Raw genomic sequence first — 22,406 nt, 5'->3', positions numbered from 1 at the left:
TACTACTCAAATGCTACCGGCTTCTCAGTCACTGTTCCTCGTTGCTAAAGAGGCACTCCACTTCACTTCCACCGCCTTAGCTTTGAGTTTTATCACTTCTGAAATCTTTATCTGAAATATTCTTAAGTCTACGTGATACATTCTACTTAGGACTGACAAAACAAATTTGGCTGAATTCTATTTTTTAGAGTTTTCGCTCTCTATTTTCTATTCCTTCTAAAAATACTCTTAACAGGATATACTTTCAAGATTCTCCAAGAACTATATTAGGGAGCAAAGAGAAGTACAGGAGCATCTTGATTTAAATACCTTAAGTGTATAATTTAACCAAAATCTATTAATACGTGGCAGGTATAACAACACTTTAAATAACATTGTGAGGCAAAAGTATATTTCAAATTATTTCAAGTGTATTATATATCTGGTTTTATTTCAATTGTCTTCATTTTTTTAGGGTTTTATTCAGTTGCTTATTTTTAGACATGTTTTAAAATATTAAATAATTCTTACTGTAGGCTTCTTGCCTTCTTTTAACAAAGTTTTTCTCCTGAGAACACCTTGAATAGTAACAGCCCCTGGATATAAATGTACTGCCAAATCCTCTGATTCTGCAGAACTATAAAAGTGAAAAGAAAAGAACATATAAGCACTTGAGTAATTATCAAGTAGGTATTTAAATAAAATGTAATTATTTTCAATTTTAAGACTGCTTATTCAGAATGAGAAGACACCGACAATTATAAAGGTTTACTGATCTGAAATTTACAAGCTGTCACAAAATGAACCAGGCAGTTACTAAAGTCAGCAGATGGTTAAAAAACGCATTTTACTGCATATCTGAACAAGCATAATTCAGAAAGAATACAGTGATTCACTTTAGTAAAGAGTAAATTAGGGATTCAAGACTTTTCTTCTCAACATGCCATACTGCAGCACTGCTGAAACCCTTTTTTCCCCAGAAGAAACTCAAATTCTGGTAGGAAAGGTGAGGATTCTATGTTAAAAGTCTTTTTAAGCATATGAAAAGCAAAATAAAAATATCAGAAAATCAAAAAAGGAAAAACAGCAAAAGAAAATCCATGCTCAATTCTAAAATAGATGAGAGAAGTAAAAAAGGCAATTAACAATATATTTAAAAAATCAAACTTCTTGCAATAAAATTTAATGACATTTTAATGTCATCAGTGCATCTAAGTGATTACAGCCTAACAACTCTGCAAGAAAGGACTAACTAAAACTCAAGATTGCTTTTTCTTGTATCTTAAGAAAACCATCACAGAATATTCAAACATTTAAATATCTTTCCCCAAGTCATTTAAGGTCCTATAGTTAAGAACAGAACAATTTTTATGAGTCAATTAAAACATATACACTGATGGGAAAAAAATGTCATTCTCCAGTGATTTGAGGTGAGCTGCAGAATTTCTACAACAGCAATGAAAACTGAATGTTCTCAATGACTTAAAAACCTAGAAACCACTAGAAATTTCATGCTGGAGCTGTTTATATCCAAAGAGATTAGACACTATTAAACTGACATAAAATTAACTTTAAAATGTTTGCTATTGCATTGTCTTATGAGAATTGGTTGATTATTCACTACCATTAACCTCCAGTCCCCAGTCAATCTACCATCTTTATTTTCTTCAGCAGCTAACGTAGTGCAGAAGGAGATCAGGATTAGATAAACAACCAAATGAACACGAGTTAAATACACAAATATTATTTCATAAAACAGACTTGTTTAAATTCAGACCTGCAGTCAATCTGAAAAATCCTTAAAAAAGACAAACTGAATGAAGTAAATTCTTTGATTGCAGCCTTTGAAAAACAAGTGGGTTTTTGCACTGCTCCTCTAATAATCAGCAATGTTAGAAAGACTTGTGCAGTTAAAAAGCTACTGATTTGGATTACTTAAAGAATGTGATATAAAGATGCAAGTTTTAGCAATTAGCTCTGTCGATCAGAAAGAATACTTCAAATTTATCTCTAGATTAAATCTTGGAAAGAAAGTTTTCATGGGCATTTTATTTAGTTTTGAAACCAATTAGCTGAGAAAGAACAGAAGTAATGTGAGACCACACCTATGAAAGCCAGTCACCACCACCAGAGGGGAGTTCTGTGACCCCTGAAGGCAGGGGGATTGTACCTGCTGGCCTTCATGTGGCTTCGATAGCCATTTCGTGCCACTCTTGTCACCGGGCCGAGAGAATGGTATAATCTGTTCCTGTTGGATTCCATTATAAATTGCATATATTACTTTTATTTACATAATCATCATCAATAACCTAGAACAGTATAATAATTTCTTCATGTAATATAGCTTTCATAATAATTTCTTCATGTAATACAGCTTTCTAAATCCTACAAAAGGATAGTAAATGATTGCTCCTTTTTTTTAAAAAAAAGCATGCAGCACAGATTTTAAATTATTATTTTCTTCTACCATTGACTATAAATACTTAAGGTTGTTTCTTAGTTTAAACCATGTATTTATATACACATTCATTTTCACAAATTTACTAAAATAATTAAAGAAGTATTTATACCCAAACAAAGCCTGAAATCCTTTTATTTATATTCTAGTTCTTAGATTCCACTTTATATATGATACCTGGATTTATAGAATAATAATTTTTTATTATATGCCCCTATGAAGATACCTAAAAGCAATGTGATCTAAAAACCTAAAATTAATGTGATCTAAACACCTTATTTTATTTTCTTTTATATATTAAATCTAAAAAAAACTACTAAAATAGATAAACTGAACAAAACTAGAGGCTTTATTTTATTTTCACATAAACTACAAAAAAATACACAATAAAGCCAGTAAATGATTAAAAAAATGGTTATTAGTTAATTTTCATCCAAAATGGCATGTGATACTTAACAAAGGAAATAAACACACACACACACAGAAACACTGATACTTCTTTGCCTAGAAAAAGCCAAAAGCAGCACTGTTGATAAATGATATTAAAAACAAAAAGTTTTATTTTAGTAACTTAAGTGGCAAAATATTTGATGTCTCTCTATTTTCAAAGTTCATTATCCACAAGTACAACAGTATTTTAAATCCCAATTCTTTATTCACTTTTTAATATTTCATGTTTGAATCTTGCTGGACAGCACTGATTTGATTTCAAAGTGTTCAAAAGAGCCACTGATTTAAACTTGGCAAAAGCACAGTAGATATTTTTGGCTGCAAATGTCTGCAAAGCAAAACATTTGTCAAAAGAAAAATACTATTTTGAGATGTGAAGGTTAACACTGAAATACCAACTTCCTTAAGTAACCTGGTGGAATAAGAACAGATTATTTAACACAACACCATTCTGGTTACTTGATTACATCTCATGCCACATGATAAACAATTTTGTTCATCAATATTTTTTATTTAAATACAATACACTATAATAACTTCTGATGATACCACGTTCCTACTAGAGGGAGAGAACTAACAAAACAATTTGTACAGACAGCATGCCAGAGGCAACTCTTGCGATCTTCCTGTTTCAGGCAAACCCAAATAAAGAGGCTGAAATAAACACTTGGAAGAGAAATAATATGTAAAAACAAATTGTTAAAAATTTCCCCAAACAGAATAAAACTTAAGAACACTGGTAATTAGAAGTGCTCAAAGGTATTTTGAAATATTGGATATGCAAGTAAAGTCTTAATCACCATGGTGAGAAATCTTCACGAAGCTTCAAGAACAAATGTGTGTCGTCACTTAGTCGTGTCCGACTCTTTGTGACCCCACGGACTGTAGCCGAGGCTCCTCCGTCCATGGGATTTTCCAGGCAAGAGTACTGGAGTGGGGTGCCATTTCCTTCTCCAGGGATGCAATTTTCTAATAACACCATGAAATTAACCAATTCAAATATGTATAGTTCAATTTCAGATGTATAGTGAGTATAATTGGTTCTATTAAAAAGTGAGCGAGATAGCAAAGAAGACACAGATGTATAGAACAGTCTTTAGGACTCTGTGGGAGAGGGAGAGGGTGGGATGAATTGGGAGAATGGAATTGAAACATGTATAATATCATATATGAAACGAATTGCCAGTCCAGGTTCGATGCAGGAAACAGGATGCTTGGGGCTGGTGGTAGAGGGATGGTACGGGGAGGGAGGAGGGAGGGGGGTTCAGGACGGGGAACACATGTACATCCATGGCGGGTTCATGTTGATGTATGGCAAAACCAATATAATATTGTTAAGTAATTAGCCTACAATTAAAATAAATAAATCTATATTTTAAAAAAGTGACTGGCAGGGAGTTGGGTAACTAAATATTTTCAACTTCATCAATTTTAATATGACATTCAAAATTCAACCTAATCTGATTGCTCAGGAACTTATTGCTTAGTATATACACAAAAGGGGCAATTATTTTGCTCAAGGTTCAAATATTTTAGTATGACAATGGCAGAACTAAAATGATCAAAGACAGCAAAATTCTAATGGCTATTTATTACATAACAATTATTTGCTGTACTTGCCTACGTTTTTAGAAAAATCTTATACTGAAAGATCAACACAGCATATTTGCTGCAAGCAGATGACAGCTTTTATAGATTAAAGCATCAAGGAAAAGAGAACAGAATATGGCTTACATTATTTAAGCATGTGTCTGTGAGCTTTGTGGAACCTTTTAATTAATGACAATTTAAATTCAAACTTTCATCTACTTATTTAGAGTATAATTTAAAATGTATAAATTAGCAGAGAATGAAATTGATCATTTCACTAAATACCTTAAAATTACTTAAATAAACCAGAATTTAAGGAAAAGATTTTACTTTTGTACATGAAAGTAGGTAAGCTGATTATGATTGGTTGTTATTTTTTAAAGTCATTTTTTCATATATTTTTTAAAATTTATTTTTGGCTCTGCTGGGTCTGTTGCTGGACAGGCTTTTCCTTAGTTGTCGACAGTGGGGGCTACCTCTCCAGTTGCAGCATGCAGGCTCCTCACTGTGGTGAATTCTCCGGCTGTGTAGCACTAGGTTCTAAACTGTGTGGGCTTCAGTAGTTGTGGCTACCAGACTCCAGAGCACAGGCTCAGTAGTTGTAATGCACGGGCTTAGTTGCTCTGAGGCATGTGGGATCCTTCCGGATCAGAGATCTAACCTGTGTCTCCTGCATTGGCAGGCAGATTCTTTACCACTGGGCCACCAGGGAAGCCCTGATTATTATTACTTTTAAGTTACAATTTAAAATGTACTAAAAATCAAATATATGTGTCAAGTCACCAAATAAAATATCTTTACGAGATAATACTGAATTCTAGGCTTAAGTATTAACTTTTAATTTCTGGCACCAGCAGGAAGCCTAAATAGTCCTTTTATATGTAATAAATATTCTGTCTTAAAATTCACATTATCATATACTTTGTTGTTGTTGTTTAGTCCCCAAATCGTGTCTGACTCTTTTGAGAGCCCATTGACTGTAGCCCGGCAGGCTCCTCTCTCCGTGGGATTTCCCAGGCAAGGATACTGGAGTAGGTTGCCATTTCCCTCTCCAGGGGATTTTCCCAACCAAGGGATTGAACCCACATCTCCTGCATTGGCAGGCGGATTCTTTACCACTGAGCCACTTGGGAAACATCATATACTTAAACAAAATAAACTCAAAACAGTTTAAATGGACAATTTTTCTTACCTTTCAAAAGCAGGCCATGAGGTCTCTTCACTTAGTTCAGAGCCATCACTGCTACCTAAAATCAAAAGTTATCTTATTTTTTAAACATCATAATTATAGTTTAGATTTTACTTTTAAAAAATACTCTAGCTGTGCTTTTTCACATTATTTATTGGTGAACATTCACATATCAATTCTTCATTCTAATATAATTGTGCTTGATTTATTTTGCAATATATTAGAACAGAGTTGACAAATATACAGAAAGAAACAAAACAGCATAAAATATTTTTATATGTATAGTTATGGCTTAAGTTTATTACATTAGTAAACACTTTTTCTATCATTGGAGAATAAGTACATATAAGTACACATATAAGTACACAATTTTTTCTTATAAGGTTTATCATAATTTAAGACCAACATAATTACAAATTTCTTAGAGGTTCATGGTATACTTTCTTTTGCATTTTTTTTTTAAACCCATTACTATCCTAAGGATAAAAAGCTCAATGGAATTCAACTTTTGTCTTTAGAGGCAGGGCAGAAGAGGATGGAATCCTTAAGGAAAAAAAAAAAAGGTACCATAACAATGTAAAAATTTTCTCTTAGAGACCCAGAATATCAGTTAAAATAGAAAGTTTTAAATTAGCTTAACTGGAGGGGAAAGAACTTGGAGAGTCCAAAACAGCTTAGGTTGATTTAAAATTTATTTTAAAGATAATTAATCAATAATTAATTTGTCCTTTGTGTATCACATTGAGTCATCTATCAGACTTTCACAACCAGGGTTCTTTGAGAGGCTCAAACTACTATAAGGAACCCATTATGTGTGATGGATTTAATACCTCTTCCATGCATGTAGAATGGTACAAGTTATGTCCCATCCTTGGAAGTACTAACAGTTACTGAAATAATTTTCTGGTTGTGTGGCTCAGATAAGAAACTGGAGGTAATCTGCTGTTGGTAGTGGAGGCTTGTATGTTATTTTTGATGTGTAGAATATTATGTGATAAAGACTGAAAATTTAAGCATAATTAGTAGGATTTAATTGTAGAAAACAAAAGTTTCTTCCAGAAGCATGGACCTTGAGTAGATATGCCTCCTTCAGCTGGTCAAGACTATTCTGGGATTCTGGGTTACCCAGGACATATATGCCATGTTAGAAAATGTTAGAGGCCACAGTCCCAAGCACTGGTTAATTTCTCCAGGGTACTTTCTCAGAGCCTCCAAGGCATAAATTAATATTGTATATAAAAGTTACAGCCAAGGAAAATACTTTTTGTCATTATTAATTGTGTGTGTATATTAATAACTACCAGCTGTGGTTACAAACTTTCTTTTTAGAATGTTAAAGTTTTAAAGGAAACACCCTGGAAAGTAATGCTTATGTCTAATGTTCTTAATTTATAAACAAGGATACAACAATCCTTACTGTTTACCTACTTAGCCTTGGAATAATTAAACAATAAATACAAAGGCAAAAATTGAATTAGCCCCTTCTTGTTCTAAAAGACAGTTCTCTAAAATAAGACATTAACTGTAACGGAATGAAATAATTAGATAACTATCTTGTGGTAACCAAAAGAACATCTATGGAAAGTAAAAGTCACAAATAGAGAATAATCATCATTATAATACTTATGATAAGTATTACAGAAAAGGCAAATACTTTATACTAAATTGAGAGCTATAATTTTTAAAATTACTTTTTTTTAAACTTAAAATAACATGCTAGATTCCAGAACTGTAACACATTTTTAACTAGAAAAAGCCTCTTCCTCTCTCTTTTGCAAAATTATTCTGTGTACTATTTTTCAGATTGAGGTTAATATTTGCATATAGGCAATTTACAATATTAATGAAGAGAGATTTCAGGTGACCAACTTGTCTTTTTTCTGTAAATTTTGTCATCATTTGCATTTATAAAAAGGGAAATACTGGATTAAAACTGCCGAATGGAGCTTTCCAGTTCCAAAGCAATTTCAGGGTTCAAAACTCTCAAGGGTTAAAAGAAGTCAGTATGTTCAAGAAAATGAACTACTACATTTCTTTCTACTGATTGTTCATCAATATTGAGATGATCATATTAAGAGTAATAGACAGCCCTTGAGCAACCTTGGCAGTTAATCAGAGAAGATATTTTCCTCCTTTATTTCTAAAATAAAAATAGCATTGTATAGAGATTTCCTAACTATCCAAAGAAATTATGCTCAGCTAGAAGGTTCAGAAAATAAATAACAGTTTAGAAGTAAAAACAAACGCATTCTTCTTAACTTCACGTCCTTTTCCAGTCCTGATTTTCTTTATAATAGCCATCTCTATTTTCTTACCTCTCATTCTCCAATCTACTCCAGCCAGGGCTTTGCCCACAGTATTCTATAAAGCAAATCTAGTCAAGGTCACCAAGTGACTTTTATCTTGCCAAATTCAGTGATCAGCTCCTGTTCTCCTCTTATTTTCTCTTTTGTGTACTTGATATGGATACGTTCAGCACATCCCTCCCTTCAGAGACCCTCCTCTCCTGGGCTTTTGTGATACTGCTTTTCTCCCTACTTCAGTGGTCCCTCATTTGTAGTTTCCTTTGATGGCCAACCATTTAAAAAAAATGACACCTCCAAATGTTAGCATGTCTACTCTTACTTATTTATATCCTCTCCCTCGGTGACCTTATCTGGTCTCACGGCTTGAAATACTACAAATGTGCTAATTCTTATACCTGTATCTATAGATGTGACTTTACCTCCTTAAGCTTCAGATTCATACATTCGATTACCTGACAACTCAATATGATCCAAACACGTCCAAAATGGAATTCTTAATTCCCCAGACCTAGTCACCCTTTACAAATACCTCAATACCTACAAATGGCTGCTCTTATAATGTTCTCTGCCTAGGTAACAGCCCCACCATATATCTAACTAGCTGCTTAATCTAAAAAAAACCTGAGAATCATAACTCATCTGCTCCTTTCCTCATTACTGCATTCCAACTACATGCAGTAACCAATTCAACCAGTGCCTGTTCTCTTCCCCACGATTCCTTGAATGCCTCCCCTTTTGAAGTCAAAAACATCAAGTACTTTTCAAACCATCATGAATTATTAATTTTAGCTGCTACTAGTAATATGATATTATATCCACACTTTGCTACTTAGCTTTTATCAATTATTTTTTCTACTTGTAGTAGGGTTAATCATGCTTTTTCAGCTGAGTTTTGTTAGAAGTCTTATTTTACATAAGTTGGAACTCTCTCAGAGAATTATTTCTCACCTATTGATATTCCACTAGAAAGAGTAGAGCTTTCAGCTTGGCCTCGAGATGGTGCATGGGGCTCCATGACGCTATCATCTAATAGATGTCTTGGCCCTGCATTTGGGAACGTTGCACTCTTAAACTCTGCTGTGTTCATTTTATGAATGAAACTGGAAACAAAGAGAAATATTTTTCATATCTTTCATTACTGTTACTAATTCAGGATATAAAAGATACTCTTACATAAAGATTCAGGATATAAAAGATGTACCTGCTATCCTGAACTTACTTCTGAACTCTCACACTAATGAACACACAGATTTTACCATGAAAGCCTCAAGCTAACAGTTTAGGGAAAAATTTTTTAGAAAACCAGGCCATATCTACCTATATAACAGAAAATACTTTATCTTGATGCTTGGGTTCATTAAAAATTATTTTCACGTTCACTTTTGGAAAACGTCTATTAAATTTTCACATAAATCATGACAAAAGAGAACCTTGGGGTCCATTTTGAGGAAACAATCTTGTAAAGCTAAACAAAAAGACAGTTTCCCTTTCTTTGTATTTTGTTATAAGAAGAACAGTTTTTATATGCTTTATTTATGGTGACTTGTTTTGGTTAAGACAAGCAATGCCTCATGATATGTTATAATTTAAAATGGAAACAGTGTTTGCTTTCCTGATTTTATCTATGATGATGACGTGTAATGTTCATTTTTATTTTCCAAAATGTGAAAGCACTACTGGAAAAAGCTCATTTCCAAGTTAAGGTAAGGAAGAAATAAATGCCTTTATGCAAACAAGATATTTTACTAAATCAGAAAAAGACTGCTTTACATAAATAAAACTATGCAAGGACACTATTTTCTGTCCAACTAGTAAAATAAGTAGGAAATAAATCCAACTAAATATATAAAGATTTGAAAGATAAAATTAAAAGTGCTGACTTGTAACCCAAGCTATGGCACTTCCTATGTCCATGTTGAATCAGGTTCCGAGGGGATGGTGGCGTCTGTGGTAGCAAGGCTCCTTCAGCTGCCATGCTTTTTCTTCCACTTTGTGGAGATGCTCCTACTTCAGGACCTTAAGGGTTAAATTAAAAAAGAGAAAGACAGAGACACAAAGAGAGACAGACAGAAATTGTTAAATGGTTTAGAAAGATTGCTTTATTTGCAATCGTTTGATATGAAATAAAAATTGTGGTTTAATTTAAGGTACTATGAATTCTATTTAATTGACTGAACATAAGAAATACTCAGTTTCTGAGTCATAAAACACAAAACCTCAAAAGAAACAATATCTATTAATTTCTATCTCTTTTACTTGCCCTAAGTAGCCAATATAAATAGCCTGTTTATAGAGGAAACAGTGTGATTAGAAGAGATGGTGTAAGGGTCTCATATCACACATGAAACCTAGACTAAACCCTCAGGTCTTCTGAATCCTAGATCAGTGTTCATTTAATTTTACACATGACTTCTTCACTCTTAGTTTCAGCTTCTTCATACATACAGAATGTGTAGAGTAGGTCAAGGATTCAAGTTACAATTTAAATCTATATTGACTGCTCAAGTTTCTGGAAATTTAAAAAAAATGGAACTTGAGAGTATACAGATTTGCAAAATAACACTGAAAAAATTTTTTATTGGTGTACAGTTGCTTTACAAGCAAAATATCACTTTAAGAATTAAAAGAAAAGCAAATTTAAATAAATATAGCGTGAATGATTTCCTCTGCTTGGACCACTCTCCCCTGTAGATACTGTCATGGTTTTGCTCCCTCATTCCCTTCATACCTTATTAGATGGGTCTCCAATTATTTTTAGGATATACAATAATACAAAGCTTAGTGCCAACGTCTGTATTTGGAATATTAAATGAGGTACTGTCTATGATTTCTTTAAAAAATTCTCTTCAATTTTATGTTTTTAGATTATTTATATACATATAAATCCCAATTGGAATGCAACCGATAAATTAAGAGACTATGATTATTCTTTTCAGTACTTGGTCCAGCATTAGAGTGAAATTTAAAAAAAAAAAAGGCCACTAAAATTGACTCCTATAATTATTCAATTAGTAAATTTTTCACTTAGACCATAGAAATTTCTAACATAATTAACCTTCATTACCTCTTACAGTATGCTTAATGAAAAAAGAGTTGATAATTCATAAACACTTACTTATTATTTTCTGTTGGCTATATCTCTTACTCTTGATTACTTGGCATATTTATTTGCATATTGCTGACAAACTACACATGACAACTTTTTAATGAAAAAAACAGAAAAACCAAACAGAAAAAGATATATTTTAATACCAAAAATAAAACTGTGCAGGCAGAATAAAATGTACTAAGCATTTATTCACTTTGGAGTATATCCCTTCTTTCTTATTAGGTTATCTGGTTTATTACTCAGTAACAAGAGAAAGCTGCACTAACCTACTAAATCCTCCCTGGAAGCAGCAGAACGTGGTGTGCTTGTCCCTGGTTCTATCTTTAATGAAAGCCTGAATTTCAAAAAGGAAAAAAGCACATAAAATGATTAATATTTGACCAAATAACATTAAAATCATGTATTTTTCTACCAAAAGCCTAAAAACATTTTTTACAAAATAATCTCAACTATATATGTTTCTTCAAGGGTGATCTTAGTTAAGTCCCCTTTCTCTTTCATACAAAGCTGATCTTACAGTGATTCCAGGAAATATTAAGAGAGGGGAAAAAACATCAAAACCTCATATTCAAAAACAGAGATGGCTCTCCCAAGAACCTCAATACTGCCGAACAATTCAACACATTTAAAGCTATTTGGTGAGTTAACCTGAGGTTATACTGATACAAGGCAAGTAAATTCAGTAACTTTCCGACATTGCATTAAATTATGCAAATTCTTTCTAGGATCCTTATTGGATGGGCTAATGGTCTCTGTAGCACTGAAAATTAAAACAAAAGAAAACAAAACCTTATTTAAAACTAACCATTCAAAAAACCAACCAACTCAAATTATCAAAAGAAAGATCTATCTATACAAATAAAAAGGCTGTTTACGAAATCCCTGATAAATCCCTTTTCTAAGTCAGAGTTTATTAGTTGGAAATTAAGGTGGTTCAGTGGTAAAGAATCTGCCTGCCAATGCAGGAGACACAACAGACCTGGGTTCAATCCCAGGATCAGGAAGATCTTTTGGAGAAGGAAATGGCAACCCACTCCAGTATTCTTGCCTGGAAAATTCCATGGACAGAGAAGCCTGGCAGGCTACAGTCTATGGATTCACAAAGAGTCAGATACGACTGAGGCACACACACACACACAAGTTCCATTTAGGAAAATGTACCAATTTTGAGTTCTGCAGCAAACAAAGGTTATAATTCCTATCAGTGGAAATGGTTTCAGGAAATAGGATACTAAAGCAGTTGTAGAAAATATTTTGGTGTAGTCCAGGAAATACACTTTGATGTACTCTGTATTATCATTAAGCATTTGTCTGGAAATTAATAAAGACTTTTTATTTTTCAGCATCCTACCAACTGGAAATTTTTATGAAACTGCACAATACAAATGATATTATAATGATAAATCTATTATAGGTGCTTAACTTTTTATCAATGTCTTTGATATCCTAAAGAAGAAATCACACATAATTGTACTTTAATTACTTAACCAGGTAAAGTACATGTATTGAACAGATGCATGATTAACCAGAACTCTCTGCTCTTTTTCTTGTTACAGGGTAGCTGACTCTAATTATGTGAGCTTCAGACTATGCTATATTCCTTCGCTGAACTCTTGTTTTGTGTCAGGCACCGTTCTCTCAGCACTGGAATATAATGGAGACTAAAGCAGACAGGGTGTCCAGTCTAGAAGGTGGAAGACAAAGAAGTAAGCAAATTAAGTAAAGTTTCCTAACATAGAACCAAAATAGAAAGGAACAGAAAGGAGGCTATGGGAGAATCACATTGCTATTAATAATGGGTGATAACCGACAGCAATATAAAAAGTAGAAGCATCTTAAATTGCAGTTTGTCTTAAACTGCACTTAAAATGCAGTCAGTGTCAGTTGCCTATATCATCATCAAAACACTATATATAACAGTGATGCTGATTCACTGAGAAAAGATATTATGCTGCTGCTGCTGCTAAGTCGATTCAGTCGTGTCCGACTCTGTGCGACCCCATAGACGGCAGCCCACCAGGCTCCTCTGTCCTTGGGATTCTCCAGGCAAGAATACTGGAGTGGGTTGCCATTTCCTTCTCCAAAAGATATTATGCTCAGTATTAAAATGAAATAACTTCGAAAGATTTTCACCCTGATTAAAACACATGCATGTAACTTGTAATATTGATACTGGCTGCCTATGTAGATGAAGCTGCCAAAAACAGAGGCTTATGGATAAATGAAAAGTCATTTTTATTTAAATCTTTCATCATAAAATCCATTTTTCCCAACTTATGACCTTAATAGCTCTTATGTTAAAATGCTCTGATTTTCAACACATTTAATCAGTAGGTTCATGCAACACAACTCCATCTTTAGGAAAACACTCTCTTCTTCAGCTTCCCATGAGATTCTCCAATACCACCAAGTGACTTGCAGTACCCCAAGCAAACACAGCTTCCCAGCCTATTCCACTGATGGTTCCATCCCTGAAACATCTTTCTTAACTCTTCATGTGGAGCAACTCACCTGCTAAGATGCAGACTAAGGTAAGATGGTCACCTGAAGCTGCTCATGTTTATTTTCTCTTCACTTTTCCCAGTTAAAGCTGAGTTAGGTCTCCCCTCATTTACGTTCCCATAGCATCCTCGGCACATCTCTAGTACAGAACTCTTTGAACTATTTTGTAATTATTTATTTTGTAATCCCAGCAGCTAGCATTTACCTATAGCAAAAGCTGAATAAATATTTATGAATACAATGGGACTTCCCTGTAGCTCAGATGGTAAAGAATCTGCCTGCAATGCAGGAGACCTGGGTTCTATCCCTCGGTCAGGAAGATCCCTTGGACGGAAATGGCAATCCACTTCAGTATTCTTGCCTGGAGAATTCCATGGACAGAGGAACCTGACGGGCTACAGACCATGGGGTTGCATAAGTTGGACACGACTAAGTTACTAACACACATTGAGTATAATGGGAAGGCTGCTCGAGTTCTAGTTACTCATGAAAACAAAAATCAGTATAACAGCATCCACTTTCCTACCAAAACGAAGCTCTCATGCCAGGATACAGACAGCTAAAACTACTTAACAGCTTAGTTAAGTCTATCCTTTCAGCATTAAAATTCACCATACTCTGTATTTATGCAACAATTTCTTAGACTACTGAAAGGGCTTTCCTGATAGCTCAGTTGGGAAAGAATCTGCCTGCAACACAGGAGACCCTGCTTCAATCCCTGTGTCGGGAATATCCACTGGAGAAGGGATAGTCTACCCACTCCAATATGCTTGGGCTTCCCTGTTGGATCAGCTGGTAAAGAATCCACTTGCAATGCAGAAGGCCTTGGGTTTGATCCCTGGGTTGGGAAGATTCCCCTGGAGAAGGGAAGAGCTACCCACTTCAGTATTCTGGCCTGGGGAATTTCATGGATTGTATAGTCCATGGGGTTGCAGAGAGTCAGACTCAACTGAGCAACTTTCACTTTCTACTGAAGAGTTACACTTTAACTTTTAAAAAATACATTAAGTTTCCTGAGACACAGAAATTTTAATAATGACTTACTCATGTTTTGAGTTTTAAGATAATCTTCTGTACCCAACTGGACAAAATATGAGTGTTTTATGCTATGTCAGTAGAGAGATGAAAGTAGTAAGTGATAAACATGACAGAGACCATCACGCTCAAGAAGCTTACAATCTAGGGCATCAGATCTGTGAAAGAGTGCCACGTTTATTAAAAAGCTGATGCACTGACCTCATACATTTTCAAATGAATTACCCTGTAAAATCTTTCTGTAAAACAAAAATTGATACAGAAAGACAAAGTGGTAATAATACAGTATGGTGGAGAGGATAGCAATAAAGGTGTTTTCAAATATAAATAAAGCTTTAGATACATTTTAAGTATATGTACAGAGCTTCTTAATATATTTGATATTTGAAGAAAAATTATTTCCAGTTGTTTTCTGGAATTTCTAGCCTTTTATTATGGGTACCAATTCTGTTCTCCAGAATTCCTTAAAAGATGTTGAAACTTATGGAACAAAGAAGCTGATAATTACTATCACACAGCATAAGAAATTTTTTGTATATGATACATTAATATTAAAAAATAACCTTATCTTTCACTTTAATAAAAATTTACAGTATAACCTTTTACTGGAAAAAATACTTGTGGCAGATACAAAGTTAAATCTGAAAGCTTAGAAACAGCAAAAAAAATTTTTTTTAATAAATGAATCTGCAAGGAAAATGAAAAGCCCCAAGAGAAATCACCTCTTTATCCTTCTATCTTTGGGGGAAAAAAAAAAAAAACACCTGGTAGTCATAGTGCAGAGCACACTACTGGAAAATAAATGTAAACGTGTGTGTGCTCAGTCACGTCTGCCTCTGTGACTCCATGGACTGTAGCCCACCAAGCTCCTCTGTCTAAGGAAACTTCCAGGCAAAAATACTAGAGTGGGTTGCATTTCCTACTCCAGAAAAATAAAAAGGGTTAATAATGAAAAAATCCCTTTTCCGTCGGGCAGGACTGAGAATGGTTAAGCAAAAAGACATGGATATCAGCTGTATTAAAAGTAAGTTTTGAAAACCTTTAACGAAGGACTTGCTTGAATAGGGGAAAGGACAAGTGTGGTGTTCTATTGGACAAATATTAATTCAGAGTCCAGAAGGTTCAATATTCTCTCAGTACACAAAAATAATTGAAAACAAATTCAAAATTGTGTTAAAAATTTCCTTAAAGAGGAGCAATTTTTCTATTCATGGACTGTTTAATTTTTCAGTCTATTAAAAGACACATTTCCATAAAGATTCAATGCTTCAATGGAGAGAGAAAGGAAGAAATGTAAAACTAGAACTATCAAACATCAGCTCTCAACAAGCTGAGAAACATACAATGCTTTTTAATAGAAGAGAAGACGTACTTGTATACTGGCTCTGTCGCATCAAGTGATTGATTTAAAAAATTTACGTGAACAGGTAACTTTACCACTGTGAATGCACAACTGCTTTGCATGATAAGACGCGGTATTTAGATGTTTGAATACAGAGATGAAAGGGCAGAGGACAGGACACAGTTATACAAACCACTTTTGAAGATCCAACCTACTTGTAATTATCATCTTCCACAAACTTTTGCAGTTCTTCTATATATTGAACAGAGTTCAGGTATTTTTGGACGTGAGGCAACATGGGGATATCTAGGCAAAACATGATAAATAATTATCTGATAAAGTACACCTCAGGCAAAATTTTTAAAGTTAAGCTGAGAAAAATATATTTAAAGGTAAATTATGGCATTGAAACATGTATACTATCATGTAAGAATCAAATCACCAGTCTATGTCCAATGCAGGATACAGCATGCTTGGGGCTGGTGCATGGGGATAACCCAGAGGGATGTTGTGGGGAGGGAGGTGGGAGGGGGGTTCATGTTTGGGATCGCATGTACACCCGTGGTGGATTCATGTCAATGTATGGCAAAACCAATACAGTATTGTAAAGTAAAATAAAGTAAAAATAAAAATTAAAAAAAAAAAAAAAAAAAGGTAAATTAAGGCCACATGAGTTTGGGTGAACTCCGGGAGTTGGTGATGGACAGGGAGGCCTGCCGTGCTGCAATTCATGGGGTCGCAGAGAGTCGGACACAACTGAGCGACTGAACTGAACTGAACTGAACTGAAGGCCACATGGCACCAAAATTTAAATTAACTCTAGAAGGACATGACTGAGGTAAATGTTATTTAATGTAAAACTGAAGTTAATTTAGAAAACTGCAGTTGCAGCCTGTCTGTATAGATTAAAACACCTCCATTTAGAAAGTCCCACATATTTGAGAAATTTCATTAAAAAAATCAGAGCCACCATTGTAATTTATAGTCAAATCTCATTTAAGTGCAAGATATAAGGTAGTTTAGGGTTTTTTTTTTTTTTTTAAAGAAGTCTGGCTCACATTTGTACTTTTCTCTCCTACTTAGAAATTTCAAATAAGATTGATTTACCATTACAATTTGATGTTATGTTAAAAAAATTGAGAAAAGGATAAAAAAAAAGAGATTAAAGTTAAATAACAACAAACTGTAAACTGTTTTTAAACATCTAGAGGGGGGTTCATGTTTGGGAACGCATGTAAGAATTAAAGATTTTAAAATTTAAAAAAATAAATAAATAAAAATAAAATTACATAGCTGTAAAAACCTCTATTTTCTATCAAGCTGAAAGCACTTAAATGCTTTAAAACAATAAATTTTTTAAAAAAATAATCATTTGGGCTTGCATAAGTTCTTTTCACATATGTGTTTCCATAAAATACATCTTGGACAAAAACTGGTTATCTACTCAACATACAACTCAAGAAAGCTTCTCAACTCTTACTACAACAGTCTCAGTTCACTCCTTAACTGAAAAATAAAATAAATATTTACATAATAGATCAGGGAGATCAAATGAGATGAAAAGAATAGAAAATAATTGTGAAAACTACATTAGCAAAGTTGTTACAAATTACAGAAGAGCAAAAGATAAAACTTAGCATTTTAAATATGAAATACTTGAACTCCTTAAAAGCAAGATCTTAAACAGGATGCTAAACATTGAACAGTGACATAATCATTATTTTCCTTTACATTAGGATGATGTACCCTGCCCTGTGAAAAGTGGCCATCAACCTGTGTAAATGAATCAAACCTTTATAAATGAATTACAGCATTACTTCCAGAAACTCACCATATTCACAGGACTGCTGTAAATCAGAAATTATTCTAAGGATGTTATTCATCAAGTTTGATCTTTGCTCATTTTCTAGAATGCTGCCAGTTGATGGATATGCTGAATCAATGTAGGTTAAATCAGATAGATAGATACCTGAAACAAAATTAAGATAAATGAGTGTTTTCCTACTTGGTTGGATGAGTATAGTTTGTTTATAGCTATATTTCAATATATGCCATATTTAAAATATATTCATTTTAATACTATGTTAAAACATGACCAATAAGGCCTAGATTTCTGTGGAGTCCAGGTCAGACATGTAACTTAAAGCTGAAATTAGAAACTCCAGTACCTACCTACCCATGGGTCTTAATGGAAAGAAGATGAGCTCCTGAACTGATTCTGCCTCTGTATAAAATAAAGATAATTATTCTAATTTCCAAACCTTGGTTTTTATGTTTATACACTAGTACCTATTTTTCAAGTTGTGGTATAACCTGAAGAAGTTTTAAGTTAGCTAACCACTTCCCTTCCACTTCCATGGGGCAGTTAACTTAATATTAGTTCTATACATGCTTGGCTTGAGTGGGTAACTTGTCACATGAGCCTTACTTTTTTTTTCCTTTTAAATATTTATTTGGCTGCACTGGGTCTGGGTTGTGGCACACAGGCTCTTCGCTGAGGTGTGTAGACTCCAGAGCGCTTGGGCCCAGCTGTCCCCATAACACATGAGATCCCAGCTCCTCAACCAGGGATCAAGCCTGTGCTCTCCTCCCTCGGCACCTTGGAAGATAGTTTCTTAACCTTGGGAGGACCAGGAAGTCTTGATTCTTAACTACTTTGAAAACTGTCTCATTCTAGTAGAAATGTCTTGTTTTTATTAAAGGTTAACAGTTGGATTTTTGAAATAGTTCTACTAACTACACATTGAAGTTAACCTTGCTCTTTTTTCTGTACCAACAAAAATAACACACCCTCTCAAATGATTCAGTTGTCCTAGTTCTGGATATTCAAAGTCACATACACAGAAAATACTTCCTGAGAGTTTACTATGCATGTGTAAAGCGTAAAAGGCACCATGTTCCTACTTTCAAATCATTACTCCCTGTTCATGAACTCTCAGAATAAGTGCAACCAAAATGATGTACCTATTGCCTTCCAAATAAGCCCTGTGTTTTTTCTCATGCTGGTTCTTCCAGCTTAAATGATACCTGAACTCAACTCTGCCCATCTAAATCATTATCTTATATTCAGGTCTGTGTCAACGGTTCTTTAGTTTTCTCACATATTCCAAGAAAGGAATTTAGAAACTGTCTAGTCCAAACCCTCTTTTCATAGGCAAACACTCTAAGGTCCACAGCTATTAAGGAAGTGCCTAACACCACATGAATTGTTAGTGACAGGGCTGGATCTCAGAGGATACACTTGTACTCCAAGGTTTTTTTTTTTAATTACACTGTTTTTACAAACTCATACAGTATCTGTATCATTCACTTGAGAATTTTTAAGACTTTCTAATCTCTTTATTGAAAATCTTTTGTATTTTATATTTAATCTGTTTAAGATAATAAACTCATTCAGGTGGTTACTCTATCTTGCACTTTAAAAAATGAAAATCCTGACCAGTATTTGCAGACAATTGGTGTTTAACACAATGTAAAAAAGTTGGCAATGGTAATCCTTTTACTCATTCCAGTATCATTCCTTTTCCATTCAGTAAATCTTAACAGTATTCTTTAAGCCATCTATCATAAATACTTCTTTTTCTTTAGAGACTCTCAACTTTATTTTTTATGACTTCAAATAAATCTGTAGCCTAGCTCCCTTTCTTTCCCTCCTATCTCAAAGGAAGAAGAATCCCCTTTTGTTCTTCCAAATCTAAATTGCGATTTTGAACGTAATCTCTACTGCCTCCTTTTAACATATCCACTGCTGCCTCCACCATCACTCACACTCCATGGCTCTTTTCCAAGAGCCAGTATGCACATTTAAATCTCCTCTATTTAAAAACACAAGCAAAGCAACCCTTCCTTTAAATCTGACGGCCTCCTCAAGACAGGACTCTTGCCGTCTTCAACAAACACCTTGAAAGAGAAACAGGACTGGTACAATTAACTTTTTTTATCCTTCACTATTTTTATGTAATATTTGATACATATAAAAGTTTACTTGTGTCAGAAAAAATTGTGATAGACTTTGCAATAGGCAAAAAGATTACTAGGTATATCCTGTTTCCAGTGCATCCTCTTGGCCTGAACTATTTTATAAGTTGTTGAAAACTGGTAATAATACAAATTCTTGTCCATAAAAATGCCAATGAATTATATCCAGTGGGATGTAACTGATTATTACCCTGTGGATGTTGACCAATTTTGCAACTATCTGTAAATTCATTCCAGCATTCCCAACGGCCTGCATGTATGTGCAGTACTCTGACTTCTTCCTTGAAGTTATTGTAAATATCTTCCTGATTCCCTATATATTTAATGATTTCAGCAAAACCTTTGATATGTATTCATATGTGTGTATTCATATGTGTGAGAAAGATAACTGTATCTTTTTAAAAAATAACAGTTTAACATATCATTTGGTTATCAAATAATGTAATAAATACTCATCAATGTAAGGGCTACAATATCAGTACCGTTGCCTCATCTTTCGGAGAAGGCAATGGCAGCCCACTCCAGTACTCTTGCCTGGAAAATCCTATGGACGGAGGAGCCTGGAAGGCTGCAGTCCATGGGGTCGCTGGGAGTCGGACACGACTGAGCGACTTCATTTTCACTTTTCACTTTCATGCATTGGAGAAGGAAATGGCAACCCACTTCAGTGTTCTTGCCTGGAGAATCCCAGGGACGGGAGAGCCTGCTGGGCTGCCGTCTATGGGGTCGCACAGAGTCGGACACGACTGAAGTGACTTAGCAGCAGTAGCAGCAGCAGCCTCATCTTTATGTTCTTTCCCTGTGTCATCTCTCTGCCTCCTGTCTAGAGGGAACTACCATTTCTAGTTTTAAGATTATTCCCCTTGTTCTTTCTGAGGCACATGTCTGTATTCCTGCACATTTTATTTTACTTTTGCTTATTTTTGAGCTTAAAAAAAATCACACTTTTATATGTGTGATTAAATGATAATATTGGTAAAGTTAGAATGGGTACACAATAAGTGATTTATAAGTGGTTGTTAAATATGGTCTGTGATTGCTTTGTCTCACTGTTTTGTTTCTAAGACTTATTCATCTTGTTAAGTACAGCCGTAGTTCCTTAAGAGAATAAACTATATGTAACTATATCACAATTTACCTATTCATTTTGTTTGATAAGAGTTTTTAGTTACTTGCCCCCTTCCTCCTTGTTGCTATAGACATTCTTGTACACGTCTCCTGGTGCACACGTACAAGAATTTCTCTAGGAGAGATATAAACACATATATGCATACATGCAGGCATATATAATGTTCACCTTTACAAGACAGTGCCACATTGGTTTTCAAAGCTATATCAACTGATACACCCACTGACAGTACATAGGTTTCTACCGGTCCACACGTGCTAACATGTGAAATTCACATCTGTCTCATTGCTGAAACTGATTCTGGCAAAGGCACACATGACCTTCTCATACTAATTCTGTGGACATCCCTCTTGGCCTCCTCTCCACTGCTCGGTCTCTCTGCAGTATTTGGACTACTGACTCCCTTCGTTTCTCAGTCTTTACTGGCTTGAACTTGCCTCGCTTCCATCCTCCCTCGATTCTTCTATTTCCTCAGGTCCCTTGGGATTGGTGTTCCCCATGGTTCTGTCATTAATCTTCTCACTCTACATGTACTTCTGAATTATCTTATTTCTGAGGCCTCGACCATCACCTGATTGCTGATGACTCTCCAAATTTCTCTATAGAACACAGCTCCTGACTTTCATTTTCAATTTAACATGCCAAACTAACCATAATTTGTCCCTAGACACCTGCCATTCCACTTTCCAAACCTGGTCAGTGATATGAATTACTAACTAGTGAAGAAGAACTAAAGAGCCTCTTAATGAAAGTGAAGGAGGAGAGTGAAAAGTTGGCTTAAAACTCAACATTCAGAAAACTAAGATCATGGCTTCTGGTCCCATCACTTCATGGCAAATAGATAGGGAAACAATGGAAACAGTGACAGACTTTATTTTGGGGGGCTCCAAAATCACTGCAGATGGTGGTTGCAGCCATGAAATTAAAAGATGCTTGCTCCTTGGAAGAAAAGTTATGGCCAACCTAGACAGCATATTAAAAAGCAGAGACATTACTTTGTTAACAAAGGTTTGTCTAGTCAGAGCTATGGTTTTTCCAGTAGTCAGGTATGGATGTGAGAGTTGGACTATATAAAGAAAGCTGAGCACTGAAGAACTGATGCTTTTGAACTGTGGTGTTGGAGAAGACTCTTGAGAGTCCCTTGGACTGCAAGGAGATCCAACCAGTCCATCTTAAAGGAAATCAGTCCTGAATATTCATTGGAAGGACTGATGCTGAAGCTGAAACTCCAATACTTTGGCCACCTGATGGGAAGAACTGACTCACTGGAAAGGACCCTGTTGCTAGGAACGATTGAAGGCGAGAGGAGAAGGGGATGACAGAGGATAAGATGGTTGGA

At 34.7% G+C, this 22,406-nt stretch overlaps 1 protein-coding gene across 3 annotated transcripts in view; it reads right to left on the bottom strand.

The window, feature by feature from the left end:
* RALGPS2 (Ral GEF with PH domain and SH3 binding motif 2) overlaps positions 1-22,406 on the bottom strand; it is a 159,927-nt gene that overhangs the window by 17,984 nt on the left and 119,537 nt on the right. For 2 of the 3 annotated variants that reach the window (XM_018060648.1, XM_018060646.1), the window contains 8 exons: positions 17,792-17,929; positions 16,176-16,266; positions 11,348-11,415; positions 9,853-9,988; positions 8,921-9,072; positions 5,670-5,724; positions 2,150-2,227; positions 511-616 (listed from right to left, as the gene is read on the bottom strand). In XM_018060648.1, coding sequence (XP_017916137.1) covers positions 511-616; positions 2,150-2,227; positions 5,670-5,724; positions 8,921-9,072; positions 9,853-9,988; positions 11,348-11,415; positions 16,176-16,266; positions 17,792-17,929 — 824 coding nt within the window. The remainder of the gene's footprint in view (positions 1-510; positions 617-2,149; positions 2,228-5,669; positions 5,725-8,920; positions 9,073-9,852; positions 9,989-11,347; positions 11,416-16,175; positions 16,267-17,791; positions 17,930-22,406) is intronic. The other variant, XM_018060649.1, reaches the window with a different exon arrangement.

Source organism: Capra hircus, chromosome 16 (genome assembly GCF_001704415.2).
Source record: "Capra hircus breed San Clemente chromosome 16, ASM170441v1, whole genome shotgun sequence".
In the NCBI taxonomy this organism is placed as follows: domain Eukaryota; kingdom Metazoa; phylum Chordata; class Mammalia; order Artiodactyla; family Bovidae; genus Capra; species Capra hircus.
Note: the sequence above shows the minus strand (reverse complement) of the source record. Positions and strands in the feature narration are given on the sequence as shown.